At 42.0% G+C, this 17,452-nt stretch overlaps 1 protein-coding gene across 2 annotated transcripts; it reads right to left on the reverse strand.

The window, feature by feature from the left end:
- Positions 1-2,097: 2,097 nt before the first annotated feature.
- znf574 (zinc finger protein 574) lies at positions 2,098-15,274 on the reverse strand. Of its 2 annotated transcripts, none has more exons than XM_077721531.1 (10): positions 15,181-15,274; positions 12,932-13,093; positions 9,799-10,927; positions 9,499-9,707; positions 9,244-9,423; positions 8,353-8,447; positions 7,055-7,149; positions 5,400-5,548; positions 4,923-5,210; positions 2,098-3,082 (listed from the first exon to the last, which is right to left on the reverse strand). In XM_077721531.1, the coding sequence occupies exons 2-10, from the start codon at positions 13,085-13,087 to the stop codon at positions 2,474-2,476; spliced, it is 2,910 nt and encodes a 969-aa protein (XP_077577657.1). In that variant the 5' UTR covers positions 13,088-13,093; positions 15,181-15,274; the 3' UTR covers positions 2,098-2,473. The 2 variants fall into 2 exon arrangements, with proteins under 2 accessions (XP_077577657.1, XP_077577658.1); XM_077721532.1 differs by lacking the exon at positions 15,181-15,274 and adding an exon at positions 15,032-15,172.
- Positions 15,275-17,452: the final 2,178 nt, after the last annotated feature.

Raw genomic sequence — 17,452 nt, forward strand, 5'->3', positions numbered from 1 at the left:
CTCATATAAACATTGTTTTAGATCTATTAAAAAAATGAATATCCACAGCTTCTTTTAATGCATTTATAATAGAAAAAAATCTAAATATTATATCTAAAATAGTCCAGCTCACATGAAATCAAGTTGACGTTAAAGCAGCCTGTGAACCAACTCGAGTCTGAAACCCTTGCCTTAAAGGCTTAAACCAGAGTTAACAATAAAAGGGAGACACATTTCTGTCCCCTTTTTTGCGCTACAAAGCCACACCTTGCGGCCATTGACTTCTCCTTCCCATCATCAGCGTTTCCCCTTTCCATGGCACGGAAGCAAATGAAGACAAAGCGGATCTGTTTTCTCGCCTATACGTATATTTGCGCACATAAAAAAAAAACCCAGTAAGCATTCACCAAGGATGCACCACATCCACAAACTCCTAAAAACCAATAGGATGATCATTTTAGATCTTCAACGGCCGGATCAATTCCACCCCAAACTGCCCCGGGGCCATGTTGCATAGCACAAATCAACACCAGCATCACGCTGTTTTGTATTTTTAATAAGAGAATGCATTTGATTAGAGGACAAAAGCAATCAATAACAATGTCGGGTAAATGAAAGCTGATCTCTACGTAATTCACTTCGTTCCGTTGGCGACAGTAAAAGGGGGGGATGATGGAAGATGCACTCTGACTTGTACTGCTGCTGCTGAGCTGGGTGCTATTTCACTCCCACACTTGTTAGCCAGAAGAGGCGGGTGACAGCGGGGGCCGCTAAAGGCTTCTCCCCTGGAGGCTGTGCAGCTGTGGAGTTTTAAGAGGCATTTTTATGAACGGATCTTCTCCTAACAAACAAGTCTGTTCAACGTGATTTCATTTAACCTTTTTGAGCTATCTAAAAGGGACATGCTATCCCGTTTAGGAATTTCATTTTCAGCCATTTTGGTTGTGTGGAATGAATAAATGGTCGGAACTGAATGGAATACCGTATTTTCACGACAATAAAGCGCACTTGAAAGTCTTGAATTTTCTCCAAAATAGACAGTGCGCCTTATAATCCAGTGCGCCTTATATATGGAAAAAAACGAAAAGCCACCACTGTTGGATATTAAAAAAACAAAAACGCCTGAACTGAAACAATACTGTTAAATATGCAGATGCCATCTTAGTTTACAAAATCTTCCATCATATAGCTCCTCCCCCACTGCAAGATTTCATACAAAAAAATCCAAAACATCAACAATGGCTGGCTCTAGAGGTGACTGTGTAGTGCTTCATACCTGGAAGTCAATTGCAATTACCGTATTTTCACAACTATAAGGCGCACTCAAAAGTCTTAAATTTTCTCCAAAATAGACAGTGCGTCTTATATATGGAAAAAAATGTCATTCATTGAGGGTGCGCCTTATAGTCGTGAAAATACGGTACATTTGAAATGACATTTGTTCCATCAATGAGTTGAAAGTAGAAAAGCTGCTGTAACTTAGAAAGAAATCTGTTCTTTAAGATGTCAATTTTTATTCATTTTTCTTCTCATTTGTACACTAGATAGGGCGACATTTTGCATTCAAACCAAAAGGTCAAAATCCACACAATTTCCTCACATATTCCTGAGAATTATTAGCAATTATTAGCGTGTGTAACACGTTAGCATATGCAGTTTTTTTAATGGTAATGACAAGGGGCATTAGGTTATACAAATCATTATCAGATAATGAGGTTTTTAAAAGCCCAAATTTTAGGCTGCCTGAAATTTTTAAGATAAGTACTTTTTTAGTAATTTGAAAATGTTGGTGGAAATGATGGGGGTATATGTCCCTTTAAATAAATAAATTACCAAAAAAAAGAATCAATAGCTTGTTCTAAATTTCCTTTCCAAACTAAGTAATGAAAAAAAATGTTTTTTTAAATGGGTAAACATTTTCATGTAGAGAAAGTGAAAGAAAAGAGAAAATGGAAAAAGAAACAGATATCTAGAGGACTGATTTAGATGCATTTTAAGGCATAATAAGGTAAAGTTAAAAAGGTACAACTCTATGTATAACCTATCGAAAGCAAAATCTAGTGAGATTGATATTGAGCATGAGGACAAAAATCCAGGCTCAGACAAAAAATGCACTATAACCTTCATTTTTGGCTTTTTTTTGCGCAGGTAACAGGTGTCCAATCCAATTTGGACTGGCGCGGTTGGCAGCGACCATTCCCTGCCAACCTCTCCCTGTTCAAATGAATCTTCTGTCTATTACCGTCAAGTTAATATCAAAAGCCATGCACATTAGAAACATTGAATATGTTAAACCAGTTCAGATCAGGTCCAAAAAAAAAAATAGTGCATTTAAAGTTCAGCCTGAATTTCCATCCGTAACATATTATGAGAAATGCAGTTGCAGGACAGAAAACATCAAAATTGTGAAATTTCACCCAGTGAGCACACAAGAAAAAACAAAAAAAAAAAGATTATTACCTAAATATTTTGAGGTCTTCACGCAATCCAAATCTCATATGGTCTCCTCCACAATGAACTCGATAGAATGCTGTGGGGAATGCGTGGCGTCCAACATGGTGATCTCATTACCGTCCATGGTGATGGTGGGAATGGTGATACCCTGCGTCCCCAGCATGGACGAGGGTAAGATAACCACCTGCGACGTCCCGTCCATACCGCTCAGCTCCTCGGCGGGGATCATAACCGCCTCGCCTCCTCCCTCGCCAGCCTGAAGCACATAGATGGTCTGCATTCCGTTTTCTTCCACCTCCACTTGGGTGGTGGTGGTCGCCAGTGCCGAGAGCGCCTGAGCGCCCTCCAGCACCTTCTGGACTTGCGCCGCCTCGTTGGCGCTGGCGAATTCCTCGGCGGCCTGAGCGGCCTGGTCGCCGTGTTGGCGGATGTGCTTGTCCAGGTTGGAGCGGGAGCGGAAGGCGGCGGGGCAATTGGGACAAGGGTATGGTTTCTCGCCGCTGTGGGTGCGGGCGTGCTCGGTGAGACGGGCGGCTACGCTGAAGCTCTTGCCGCAGATCCAGCAGCAGAATGGTCGCACGCCGCTGTGGATGCGCTCGTGGTCTTGCAGGTGGGGAAGTTGGCGGAAGCGTTTGCCGCAGGTGGCGCACTGGGGATAAGAGGAAAATGCAAAAGAGAGTCATTCAAGACATATTAATGGGCTTTTCCATGTGTAACATCATTAGATGATGAGGAATATTCAATTAAACACAGTCAAGTCTTCCTGATGTTTTTCTACTGGTCACTATAAACCATTCCTCAAATATTTTTGATTCACTGCCAGCATCACCCAAATGAAATGTAGTGCCAGTAGTGCAAGTATGAAGGGTTAACCATGTTTTATAACACATTTTATGAGTTTTGAAGGGCCTAACTACACAGTGGAATTGAGCACAACCCAAGTTACTGTTTTGTCTGTATTTGGTGATTTTTCATACTGTTTAATGACTACACCACAACCACTCTGTCACTTTTGTGGATTCTGTATTTCTTCTCCAACTCGGCAGGCTAAACCTTCAGCTAACGCACGTTGTCTTTCAGTCATCTTAAAATATACAATACATTTCTCTCTCTATTTATATACCATTGTATAAACTATAGACCAGTAGTTCTTAACCTGGGTTAAGAAGACACATTGACTCGATAACATGCCCTGCTTGACCCTCATTGGCTACAGATGATCACGTGACATAGCTTGGACAATCAGTTTTACATGTATATATTTTGAATTTGGAAAAAAAAAATCACATTTTATTTTAGACTAAAGAAGGGTTCGGTTAATGCGCAAATAAAACTGCTGGTGTTCGGTGAATGCGCTTATGAATCTGGTATGGTTGGGTATCTCCAACAAGGCTAAGGACCACTGCTATAGACCTAAATTAATATTCAGCCCTGCAGTGGCCTGTGTGTGTCGCTTCTCTGATCAAACATCAATCTCCAAGCGCGGCCTGAAAGACGCTGCGTCGCTGCCAGCATTAAATCAATTTCCACAACGGCACGCAGGGAGGTTTTGTGGATAGAGTTGATGTCACCGGCACGGCAAAAATGAAGGGTTGTCGGGGGGGGGGATTGAAACGGGAGGTTGCGATTCCTAGAATAGAAACAGGCAAAGAGGAGAGCTGACAGCCCCTAATTCAGCGCGGTCATTTATCAAAGTACAGCAAGGGGGGAAACACCCGCAGGACACACGCGGCACAAATGGCCCACGTCCAGAAATGGCGAGATGGCCACAGCGGGGGAGCAGCGTGTGGCCGTGAACACTGGATTTGAATTATGAATGTAGGTCCTAAACAACAAGTCTTCCCAATGCAGGGGAAGGGGGGGGGATGATTTGGGAATGTTTTTATAATTGTACATTTGCAAGAATATGGTAAATGACTGGCGGCCTGGCAACAGCTATTTAAAAGTTGACTCTAAAGACCTTTAATCCTTTAAAGAGCAAGTCACTACTTTTGGGCTTTAAAAAAAAAATTACATTTTTTTAACATTATTAATCCATTATATTTGTATGATTGAAGCAATGGACCAGAGCAAAGTGGAAAAATGTTCACCACTTAGAAGACAAAGCAAAAGTGTAGTAGTACTTGTGTATAATTGAGTACATTTATACATTACAATTTTGATTTAAAAAAACTGCATTAATTAGATTAAACTGAAGGAAAACAGAAAAATACTAGTTTTTGGTCTAAGAAAAACTCTCAGGTAGAATTTTTTCGGTTTAATATATTAGTACTATTAATACGGTTTAATAGTATATTGCATGCCATTGATTGCGACAGACGTCAAAGGGAGATGAACAGATGTCCCTCCTCAAAATTGATTGGACATGCAGCACAATCAAAGGCAGTCAATAAGTGCCCTGACAGTGTTTAAAAAGATCTGATTCACATATTAAAATGACTTAAGGCCTTTTTAACACAAAAGTCATTTTTAATGATTTTCTTTCTTACCTCAAAGGGTCTTTCGTCAGTGTGAGTCCTCATGTGAACTTGGTAGGTGGAGTTGTAAGCAAATCCTTTGAGGCAGACCTGACACTCGAAACGGACTCGGTTCTTAGGCTTGCCCATCTTGCCCTGACAGTGGGCCAGCACGTGCTCCTCCAGGGCCTTGTTGGAGATGAAACGCCGGCGGCAAGGCCTAACCGGGCACTTGAGCGGCGTCTGACCGGTGTGCGACAATCGGTGGAGGTCAAGGCCCTCTTGGGTCATGCAGCGATGGCCACATAAGTCACACTCGATCTGGGGGGATGACAAATGGCCAAATTTTGTCCAATTTCAACATATTCTCTTTTGTTTGGGAAATTGATACCTACGTTTGATTAATAATCACCCGTTTTAGAGTGATCGATCGAAACTTTTTTTAAATTTGTCAAAGTTTAGCATACTGTAATGTCACAAAAGGTCGGGTCTGTTTTATGTTGTGCTCACCTGTCCAGTGGATCGGCCTCTGCCTTGTCCGCGCCCCCGTCCAGTATTCTTGTCCTCATCAATACCTGTACAGCGCTGCTGGTGAATTTCCAGAACGGTCTCGTTAATAAACTGGGCGGAGCAGTGGAGACACACGACGGGCTCCTTGTCTGAAACAGTAAAAAATATATATATAAATATCAAAAAATGTTTAAAGGCAATTAATGACAATCAGTGTAGTGTTCTGCATCCCCTTAACACACGTCCACATGTTCTAGGTTTAAGACTCTAAATTGTGTTTTACGAGTAGGGATCAATGTTCCCTCTAAGCTACGTGTGCGCAATTGCGCACTATTCTCGTCTTCTCTGCGCAGCAGCAATCATATGGCGCGCAGTAAATAAAATCCAAACTTTTGTCTTTTTTTTTACTCCTTTCCCCATGATGGCGCCGTTTACGGGGCAGCCAGTGGCAGTAGCTCTGTCCACTCTTATCTTTTCCGTGTTTTACAGCATGTTTTACATAAAAAATTTGAGGGAACATTGACATAACATAATATAAATTACTAGAAGCATCTTTTTGGTGAATTCTAATTTAGCCCTTTTAATTTATTCTCATTAATTCCATGACATGTTTATGGAATTTATCAAAATGTGGGATTAAGTCCATGTTATTGTCCTCCAAAATGAAGCAAATGAGCATATCCTTTTGTGCTGCAGAATCATGTCATTGGCCTTCTGACCATTGAACAATGACACTTCCTAGTTGGATAAATATTCTGTCAATAAGTGAGTGTGTCTATTGATCAGCTAATCAATAAATCGGTAGTTGTCCTGGCTTTATTTGGGCAAAGTCAATAGCCCTCCCCTTTAGGATGAAAATCTGCTCGAGAAAGAAGGGGGTTGGTGAGGAACTGCTGACACTGATGGTTCAATCAGCACGTCTAGGGGTCGTCGCGCCAACACCTCGCAATCTGCTAACCATCTGTCCTTTCTACCCCGGTCGGTCGGTCCCATCGCCTACCCGGCCGGCCCCTCCTTCCCATCAGGAACCGACCAATTAAACCTTTAATAAGGACAATATCGCCCAGTGGCCCCGAGGTGATCGATAGATCAATCTCGTCAATCATCTCTTGCCGAGGACCGCCATAGCTCTGACCGCTCCCTCATGCCGACTTGTCGAGCTTTAAATAATGAGCCCACCACCCACCTACCCCGCTCGGCCTGTGATTAAGACAAAGTGTCGGCACATTGACCCAATTCATTTACTTCTACCTATCCCATTCCATTCCACGTGAGATGAGGATCAATATAAAGTCATCGACCTAATGCATTGGCGCAACAATGCTTGTATAAGGCCGATGTATGCTTGGGAATAATCAGGTTAGGTCGGCCCGGTGGGCTTGACAGGGAGGGCCGGCGCCATTTATCGCCGAGTCAATAGTAATTCACTGGGAGTTGTACTAATAAGAGCATCATAATTGATTGGCTTCCTTTATGGCGTAACAGATTTTTCATTAGGCGCTCATCTTTCCTATTTTTGTGTTAAACGGAAACATAAAAGCAAGGACTGGGAAGGCAATACTAGTAAGAGATTCTGCTTTTTCCCGCTCCAGCACATTGCTCCCACTGACAGTATAAAGTGCGCGGGTGAATAGTTCCTGCATGGGGGCACTGACCTTGATGGGTGAGGGAGTGCAGGTCGAGGTCCTTTCTGCGGCTGAATGCCTCTCCACAATCCGGGCAGTGGAACGGGTTGCTGGTGTGGAGAAGTCTGATGAATAAAAAATTTTAAAAAAGGGATGAAATGAAGTAAAACTTCAGACATTTCAAATTTCTAAAAGATATGGAAAAATAGATCATAATTGACAGCAAGTGGCTTTGGTGTTAAATGAAAATGTTATAATCCACTTAAACTGACTCTCTTTGCATCTCCTCAGCATTCAATTAGTGACACTAACCCACACATACTTTTAATGTCTGAAGGCCGGTCTAGTTGGCACTCAAGTACTTTTCTTATCTTTCTTATGGACACTAAATTTAAACTCCTACTCCTCTGCTGTTCATGAATTGACATTAGATTGCTTGCACTAATCCAAACATGGGCAAACTACGGCCCGCGGACCACAACCGGCCCACTAGGGCTTTAAATCCGGCCCGCCAACGTTGTCCAAATATTGTATTTTTTTTCCAAGATGGCGTCGTCACGTGGAAGCCATTGGCAGTAGCTCTGTCCACTCTTATTTGTTTTTCGTGTTTTACAGCCTCTCTATCTTTTTTTAAATGACATTTTAATATTTCTTAATACATTCACATTTACTTTATTTTGTACTTTATACTTTTTACTTTAATGATGAGTGATGAGTATGTTAATACTTTAGTCCTTTTTTTCCTGTTTATGTTTCAGATGTACTGTTAACAGATGCACTTTTTTATATGTATCGTATCTTGTGCTCACCCATTTGTCCAATTTTTAAAGTCAATGTGGCCCCCGGGCCCGAAAAGTTTGCCCACCCCTGCAAGAATCAAACTCCACTATAAAAATATTGTCAGTTGTCTAGTAATTATTCAACTCCAACATTAACACAATATCCTATAACAGCGACAGAGGTGACATTTAACCAAATATTCACTCCTCCAAAAAAAAACGGTGTCAATTCATTCTTTGTCCTATCCCATGTCCTCTTAATTCATTTGCCCTGTCTGTCAATCAAGTGACAGAAACTCAAGGGCAGACAGGATATGAGAGCACGCAGTGTTCGGAAAGCTTAAAGGTCGTATGATGTAGCTCGCTTTTGCAGAATTAGAGTTTTTCTAATTCCCATAGTGTGTTAATTATATGCATTCAACTGTGTTGCCAAGGCTGAAATGTTGTCTGAGGATAAAAGACTTCTACTAGGCATGTTGTTTCAGCCAACTGTACACCAATTTAAGCATTTCTATAAAAATAAATTCAAACAAAAAAGAAACAACTTGCTTGTGATGGTTGAGCTGTTCCTCTGTATGAAAGTGTGAAGGACATAGGGGGCACGAGAACAGACCATCTCCAGCGTCGGTGTATGTAGTACAGATCTGCACTCAAGGTCAATAGAAAAGAAAAATCTATTAGACGGCAAGGTCTTCGTTCAGCCTTCAACGCAATAGTAATTCTCCATACTCCATGTGACAAGTACCTAGTAAGAAAGATTATGCATTACAGGTCTTACAGGGCATGAATCCCTGGCACAGTGTCAGTGTCGGTTTGTTCTCATTAAGTCATTGCCAATAATCGGAGGCCACATTCTAAATGCTTTGCAAAAGAAAAAAACTTGAACACGAATAGCTGCAACATAAATGTAAAATGAACAAGACTTACATTTTTTGGTAGCTCTGCAACTAACTCTGCCTTAGGTTTTGCAGAAGTGGTTAACCAGATTGCTATGTGACATTAGCCAGTTAAGTGTCCATTGTAAGGCTTACAGCTAATATGTGACTGGCTCACAATAGCGGCTAACGTCATATTTATAAAAGATACCTACCAGATGAGAATGTTTCTAGCTAATGCCATACAGAAATCTCCTCTGAATGACTACTTCTGAGCACAAAGCCAAATCTACTTAAGTTTAAGTACCGTTTTACGTCTGCTTCGATCTTAATCGCAAGTCTGCTTTTTCTGTGTTGGTCATTTCACGTTTGTGTTGTGGCATTGTCGTATTTTTTTCTTTTTCAAAGCATTTAGAATTTTCAAAATGCCTGACACTTCCCAGCCACCATATTAATCTCTTGGATTGGAAGTCTTTCACCGACAATGACAACTAATAAGTTAAAATATGGAAAAACTCCAAAGGGTTTGCATTCTGCTTAAGACTCAAATGGCAGAGGAGGGTACCGGTCTGCGTCCACGCTTGCGGCGAGGCTGGTTCGAAGTATGAATGAGCTGATGCCTCTTGAGAGTAGCAGCCTGTGTGAAGTCTTTGCCACAAACATTGCAGCAGAAGGGCCTGTTCCCGCTGTGAGTCATGGTATGACGAAGCAGGTTCTGCGAGTTTGTGAAGGACTTTGAACACACCTGCGCAGGAATGACAAAACATCATACCACTTGCATATACAAACAATCCTGCAGAACCAAAAACGAAATGCCCACCTTGCAGTTAAAGAGCTTTTCTCCTGTATGGCTATAAACGTGAGTGCGCAGGAAAACTCGTCGGGTGAAAGTTTTGCCACAGTAGGGGCACACATGAGGCAAAGCAGTGCGCGACCAATCTTGTAGAAGTTTAGCGGGAGGGGGGAGGTTTGTGGTGTCCACTGGCGTTGCAACCTCTGTGTCTTCTTTTGTGGCTGAGTCTTTGCTTCCTGAAGAAAGAAATACAATCACAGTATTACCCAACTTCAGTGCATGTCTGGAAGAAGTGAAATAAAACAAAAAGTGCATAGCTGACTTTACCTTTGCTGATGACCCTGAAAGTCATCCTGCTCTTCTTTGCGACTGGTGGTTCTGACTCACTTGTGGCACCAGGCGAAGATACCGGACACTTTGAGCTCGGGGCTTCTTCAACAGTAGTAGACGCTATCTCATCAGTAGTCTCCCCTTCATCTATTGGTCCACACTCCAGAACACGGTGTTGCCTTCGATGATATAGGTACTGGGTAGTGTTCATGAATGTCTCAGAACAGTAGGAGCAACTGTGGAGCGGTTTGTCCAGTTGGTGTTTCATCTGGCGATGCTTGCTCAGCGAGGCGGCATCGCCGAAGTTGGCGCCACATTGAATGCACAAGAAAAGCTCGGTTTGCTGCGTCGGGGAGGCCTCTGGAGTCACGTCCGGTTCTTGGTCGCCCACCGCGTTACTCATTGAGCGCGTTTTCTCAGACGATCCGCTACCCAAGGTGGCGCTTCCTTCGCCTTTTTGCCGGTGTTGCTTGCGGTGGTAGAGGAAGAGCGTGGTGTTGAGGAAGCTTTCGCCACACACTGTGCAGTGGTGCAGAGCTTCTTCAAAGCCGTGAGTCTTACGGTGGGCCACCAGTTCAGAGACGAGGCCAAAGCAAGAGCCGCAGTCTACGCAAAGCAGCACAGGATCGGGCTTGGGCTTCTTTATCGCACTTCTCCGCCTAGCAGATGACTCTTCTGGCGAAGATGACAATTTGACGACCTCAGGAGCATTCTGATCGGAAGCGTAGCCTGAAGAAGTCTCGCCGACTTGCTGAGGTTCTTCTGCGGCCCCCGATTCTTCGGCTTCAGTGGGCTTGTCGTAATTTAAGTCAGCCTGACTTACTGGCTCAGGCTCTTCGGGTTGCAGATTCGACTGTTCCTCAATGTCACCCGCGCCTACTATGACGGTCTTCAGACAGGTGCCTTCTTTACGGTGATGTTGCCACATGTCCAGGGACTTGAAAAGTTCCTCACAGTCCCCACATTGGTAAAGGATTCGAGGTTGGTCCAGCAGTTGATCTTCAGTGAGTTCAGCCTCCTGCAGCACGACTTCAGTCTTCTGCTCGCCATCATCAACAGCTTGTTCGGGCAATTGCGCCAATTCCACTTGGATTTGAGAGCCTTCGGTTTCTTGAGTTAACTGTGACTGAGGACACATGGATAGAACTTTATGTTCAGTAACATATGAGATCACTTGGGAATCTTTCACATTATATGTAAAAAAAAAATACAAATATTTTTTATTAGTATCATAAACCCATGTGGTTGTTCTGCACATGCAATGGAACTTGGAACCATTAGCTCTATCTCTCTCCCGGGGATTTCAATGTTTACGTGCATTAATATAAACGTGCTTTAGCCATTGAAGACACTAACTGCCATTGTTATGTGCCAACATCACTTAATAAACAAACAAATTACAGCTAATGGAGTGGGTCTGCATTGTTATATCAACGCTTTAGAAACTTAACGGTTTTATCTCGCAGGGTGAGTAGTTGACGAATCATCACAGAAAAGACAACAGCAATAGGACAGTTGTTCCCACCAGTCGATACATAGTCCAGTCATCAATTAGCACAGCTTTCTTTCTGTGTAATCCAAAAAGAGCCAAAAATGGAGGAGAGTTCATTACTTGGAGTGATTCAAATGGCCTGGACTGATAGCCCGTGTGAAGGGGAGCATCTCAGGCGTCAGTCTGCTCGGTGACCTCATTACTGGCCGTGGCGGCCTGTTCCGAAGCCCTTCGCCACATCGATTGCTATCTCGCCAATATGAAACCGTTTTTTTTCTCCCATCCAGACAGGAGCTCAAGCTGTACTGTCACAGTCAGGCAAATGCCATTAAGATTTTCTGAACTTTTTCTGAAGGATTGATTTTGTCTTTGTGGCCGCAAAGTCAGACCTATTTGTCATCATCTTTATTCTTATCTAACTTGACAGGGATTTTTAACCAACTAAAGTTGGCTTTGGAAGATGGATTCTACTTTATTTTTGTATTACTGCCAGGGAAGAATATTCAACACAATCTGGTTGATTTCTGACAGTGCACAAAAAAAAGGTTTTATTACGGAAAAACCATTTTTATGATAAGATTGAACAAACTGTTGGACTCTATAGTACAATGAGTCAATTGAGGTAAATAATTGACTTTTCTGTAAACACCTCATTTCCTATATAAACAGACATAATTTGGCTCTTGGTGAGAAAAGTGTTCATCCCTAAATGTCCCGCTGAGTTAATCAATTTTGAGCACGAACACAAAAAAAACCGAACGTTGTACAGCCTACAAATTGTGGCTAACAAGAATTGTGTTTAGTGCTGAGCTGTGGGTAAGCGCTACGATTAAAAGCCTTTTATTATTAATCAACAGAGCGCACTGGGCACCTTATGTCAGTGTTTCTCCGTTTTTTTTTTATTCTTTATTTTTTGTAAAGCTTTTGGGAATAAAAGAAAAAGACCCAATACAGCTCTTAAGCAGCCAAACCTTGTAGTTGGGCAGCTCATTTTATAATAAATAGTTGAGCATTTAAATGCAAACCCAAACAATTTTTATCAGGCACTTTTTGTTTTCCTTTGAAATTTCTCCATACTTTCTAAATACTATTAATAATATTTTTTATTTCAATTCATCTTTCATATCAAACGTACCGTACCTATGGCTCGGGAGCCACATATGGCTCTTCTGATGGGTGTATATGGCTCTCCACTAACCTTTGAGGTAAACTATGGAAACTGCTGATGAGTAAGTGCAGGAATAGAAGTGTTACGTTGATATTGTGGAATTGACACTACCTCAGCGCCATATAATAATCTTTTTTTTCTTCATTACACTCTTTTGCATGGATTTTCTCATGTTAAAATAATTCAGAGACTTTTGTACTTTAAAAGTGGTGAAGTGACTAAAAAAGGTTCACATTTTCATGTATGTTGACTTTTAAATTCGGAGCATGGCTCTCAAGGATTAAAATTTAAAAAATATGAATTGTTTATGGCTATTTCCATCCAAAAAGGTTCCCGACTCCTGGTCTAAAAGATGTCTGGACCCTGGGATAAAACTTTCGATCTCAAAACTGTGAGGCGGGCACATCCGCCCCGTTCTTTCTATATGATTTTTTTTTAATTCAATTTACCCACTCAAGCTAACCATTTACCTGGGCCTGGATCATCGGAACAATAACAGGTGCGATGCGGGATGGATCCACTTGGTCCTCCTCAGTGGTGCACGTCATCTGGTGCTTGAGCACTTCTTCAAGGCTGTTAAACTCCTTGTAGCAGGGGAAGCACATGTACACCGACTGCATCTCCATGGCACCCTGCGGGGGAAGACGAGTAAAGCATCGGTAATGCGGCCATGAAAGATTTATGTGCTGCAACCAAACTAGATTTGCTTTCAATATAAAAGCAATTACATGTCTTATTGTGCGTGTTAGGAATGTGCTTGTTTCAGCATTAAATAGTCCAAACATTGCCCTCTCCTGATGGAAGACCAGAGTGCTAGGGGGGTCGCTGACATCCGAGTGCTTCATTTGAGGTCACTTCCTTGACCTAACACCTGTTACTCCCCACCTACTGCTATATTTTCTTTTACTTTTAGTGTTGTTCAGTGTCATCTCTGGCCTGAACTTAGATTTCACCGTTGTAACAACATAATGGGCTCGCTACGCTCCCTGGCTTGGCTTTGTGGGATTTGCATACCTCATTCCCGGATTCCACAAGTGCTTTGTATTGTTCACGACATCATCTCCAGGCTAAACCTACAAGGACTCACCTCTCCTAAGTGGCTGCTAAAATGTCGTTTTTACATGTAAAAACTACTTTGATGGCCGCCTTTGTGAAAAGAGAAAATAATTTGACGGGAAAAATGATTTTACAGATTAGATGTGAATTGATCTCTAAGGGTTTTAACATAATTTGTCTTCTTTTATTAGTTATTAACAGACACAGTGGAGAAATGCTATATTAATTTGATAATAGTTGTGCTTCATGGCTCAAATATAAGAAGGAAACATTTTCCAACTGTTGGTAGTCTCTCACATCATAGGGGGCCTTTGAAGTCCAATACCATGACTTTATAACGTGCATGTCTCTCTATATATCTCTCTCTATACGCAATGACCACAAGACTGTCATCATGGATTATTTTATCTGAAGTTAAAAACAAAATAAAAAAACAGTGTTGCATATCAAAAGTGCAGGAAGGATCAAAGGCGCTAAGGAAATAAGATTGACATCAACTGACAGCTAAAATAATAGAAACCATCCAACAACAATGTGGACGAGCCCACTGGACAAAACGGCCGTTGTGGGTACACAAGCCGCTCCGGGTGCAAAAATGTGCTCGTGGGGGGCGGCTGAGATTGACCGTACATTCTGTTATCCTCGCTATCTGATTGGTCGAGGGGCCGACATGCTTGCCTATAAAATGCCTGTTTAAAAGTGTGCATTCGTTCGTGAGCGCCCTAATGCGGTCGCCAGAGTGCCAGTTTAAAAAAGGCCTATGTAGTGTAACAAGTAACAACATCACAGACGAAAATGATTATTAACGATTACATGTACAAGTTATATAACAGAACAAACGTGTCTCTCTCATGTTGAAAGACATTAAAGATTAGTCTCCCATCACTGTCCACCTCTGAAAGTAGTTTATAAAATATCATTTGTGTTTGCTTAGTTTTATACACCAGTGAGATTTCAAGGTGGATGTTTTATTTATTTTGTTTTATTACATTTTACTGATGTACCGGTCATCGTGATTTTAAGAGCTTTATATTTAATAATATTGTAATGGATGTGTTATTACTGTCGTGTTTCGATCATTGTTTCTGATTACGTTTGGCTATAACAGCTAAAACATCTTTAGCACAGGGATTTTTATGTTGCCTATTAAAATAGATCAAAATATACCAGCTATAAAGAAAGACATCAGAGAAAATGAGCGATCCAAGTATCGTGTTGATGTCCTCAACAGTCCCAAGCACATTTTGCAACCCAAGCGGATTGTGTACCTTCACCTAACAAAATGGCTAACGGTTGTAGCTGGATAGCTTAAAAGCTAACCAATCGGTGTCGATTTTGTGTTGCATGTTTGGGCATCACAACTGGCCAATAAAATAATTCCACCTGACAATGTGAACCACCATTACTTTCCTGTGGACGTTCTAATACGAAGGTGAAGAAGAAGAAAACGGAGAAGAAGAAGGAGCAAAAGAAGAAGAAGAAGAGCATGCTACTTAAGACGGAGGGCGGGTTACCCTTCTTCGGTGGTATAATGGCGGCGGCAGTCAAAACGCGATGTAGTCTGCACCCCGAAGAATACAGTAGTCCAATATATCAATGAATATTACTGCATCTATATCCCGAAATGTATTAAACAAAAGGCGATCAATGTGGCGTGACTCACCGCGGCTCGACGTGACGTTTTGACGTCGAGGCTGGAAGGGGAAATAGTTGAGTTGGGCTTTGGGTTTGAATAAGCGCGTCGTTGATTGGCCCTTTCGGGCGAGTCTTCTAGCCAATGGTATTTGAGGACATTGCCAATTCGAGGATGAAACCCGCGCGAATTCATGTTAGCGCGCTGGATCCACAGTCATGCTCAGTGGCGACCACTTTGGTCGGGGGCATTAATCCTTTTTAGAGCAATACGTTTACATTTAAAACAAAGTATCATTCATTATACTTACTCAATTCTTGTCATCTGACGTTCATTAAATTTGAATGTGCAATTTCTGTCTATGTCAAAGCCCTCCATCCCCTTTTTCTAACTTCCCTCTTCCATCTCATCTCATTCTACGAACCGTTTTATCCTCATTCGGGTCGCCGGGGGTGCTGGAGCATATCCCAGCTGACTCTGGACCAGAGGCAGGGGACAGCCTGAATCAGTGGCCAGTTGATCACAAAGAGACAGGCATGCACCTAGGGGTAATTTAGAGTGTCCAATCAGCACACCATGCATGTTTTTTGAATTGTGGGATTAAGTGCCCGGAGAAAATCCATGTAGGCCTGGGGAAAAACATGCAAAGTCCACACGGGTGCCCATGACCTGGATTTGAACCCATGGCCCTAGAGCTGTGAAGCTGACGTGCTAACCACTCGCACCATCGAGCCGCTTGGGAGAACATAACCTCTAAAAATTCATTTAAAAAACAACGTTACGCCTCTCAAATATGTATATATACATGTGTATATACACATGTATATATAGCCACCTGAAGCACATATGTACATTGAATTTCCATTTTTCCCTTTGTGTTAGTTGTCTGAGTCATCTTAGATCACACTGAAAGTGGAGTGTGGAGGCGTCTTTGCTCCAAAAAAATCTAAGTCTTTCTCCAACAGTGGGAAAAATGCCTCTGAATACAAAGTAGACCTTCGCGTTTTATTGTTAATGTTTTAAAGCAACTTTTAATATGCCTAAAAACCAAAAAAAGAGCTTTTACAATATTTTTTCACCTTCACGGGTTTCTAACAACAAAGCTTCAACACACATTTGCAAAAATCTAGAGTGTATGGATTTTTAAGCGGTCCTGATTCCTCTGTCACACACATGCACACACACACACACACACACACACACACACACACACACACACACACACACACACACACACACACACACACACACAGAAACTGCCTCCAGGTCCTAATTTCAAATTCAGACAAGATTCCTCTGTAAAAGCATAGTCGCTTTTAATGAAGTCTGCTGGTGTGTGGATTTCATTCTTTCTAAGAGCAAACACTGGGCATTTATTACACCGCCATGGCACACTCTTAAACACATGTGCTAAATTATTCCTTGCCCTAGCATGCCCCTCCTCATTCATAGATTACATCGAAGACTAAGGACTTTCAAATGAACAAATACCAGTAGATTTTTAAAGGCCAAACTCAATATTTTTCATAATGCACAAGTCTAATCCATTGTGTTGACAAAAGAAGAACACAGGCAGAAATAAAAGGAAGAAAGAAGATGGCCTAATCACGGTAATGTTTTTCTTTGGAGGTCACTCCGCATCACATGGCCTCCATCTGGCCACCAGCCAGCTCTTTAATACCCATTTGGCGTTTGAATCAACAGTCTGGTAGGAGTCGTTCATCCTCCGGTCGGCCGGCGGGGCATCCGAGGGCAGAATTCGATGGACTCTCCGTTCTGTAAATAAAAGTGTTGATGTGACACTAGCTCAAAGCATCAATCTGGCAAGTATTGTGCCAGTTGGTCAACAATAATGGGAGATTAAATTAAAAAAAAAAACTATTTAAGTTATCAAAAGTGGTCTCACATGGACTTAAATTGCAGTCCTGAGGAGGAATATCATGTTTCTCCTCTCCATGTACGTCTCCACAATTCTAAATTCCATCTACCGTCATGTTTCAGATGATTTAGACCCCTCAGAAACTCCCTAAACAGAATTCCATGAGCTATCCAACCCTAAGGTAGCATCTTAGTTTGAATGATTTCATCCCTTCCCCCAAGGAGCAATCTAAAGATTCCATCCATCTCAATCCCATGCAGATTCCTTCGACTACCCTACAGGTACGAAGACTAGTTTACCCACCTGAAATGAAGCCGCTCTCCTGGAGGATTCCATCAGCATTACCCGCTTTGGAAGCAATCTCAAGCCGCCTGTCCTCAGGTGCAATGGCGTGATCAATTCCATCCTGTCTGGAGGTCGATT

This window comes from Stigmatopora nigra, chromosome 7 (assembly GCF_051989575.1).
Source record: "Stigmatopora nigra isolate UIUO_SnigA chromosome 7, RoL_Snig_1.1, whole genome shotgun sequence".
Lineage (NCBI taxonomy): Eukaryota > Metazoa > Chordata > Actinopteri > Syngnathiformes > Syngnathidae > Stigmatopora > Stigmatopora nigra.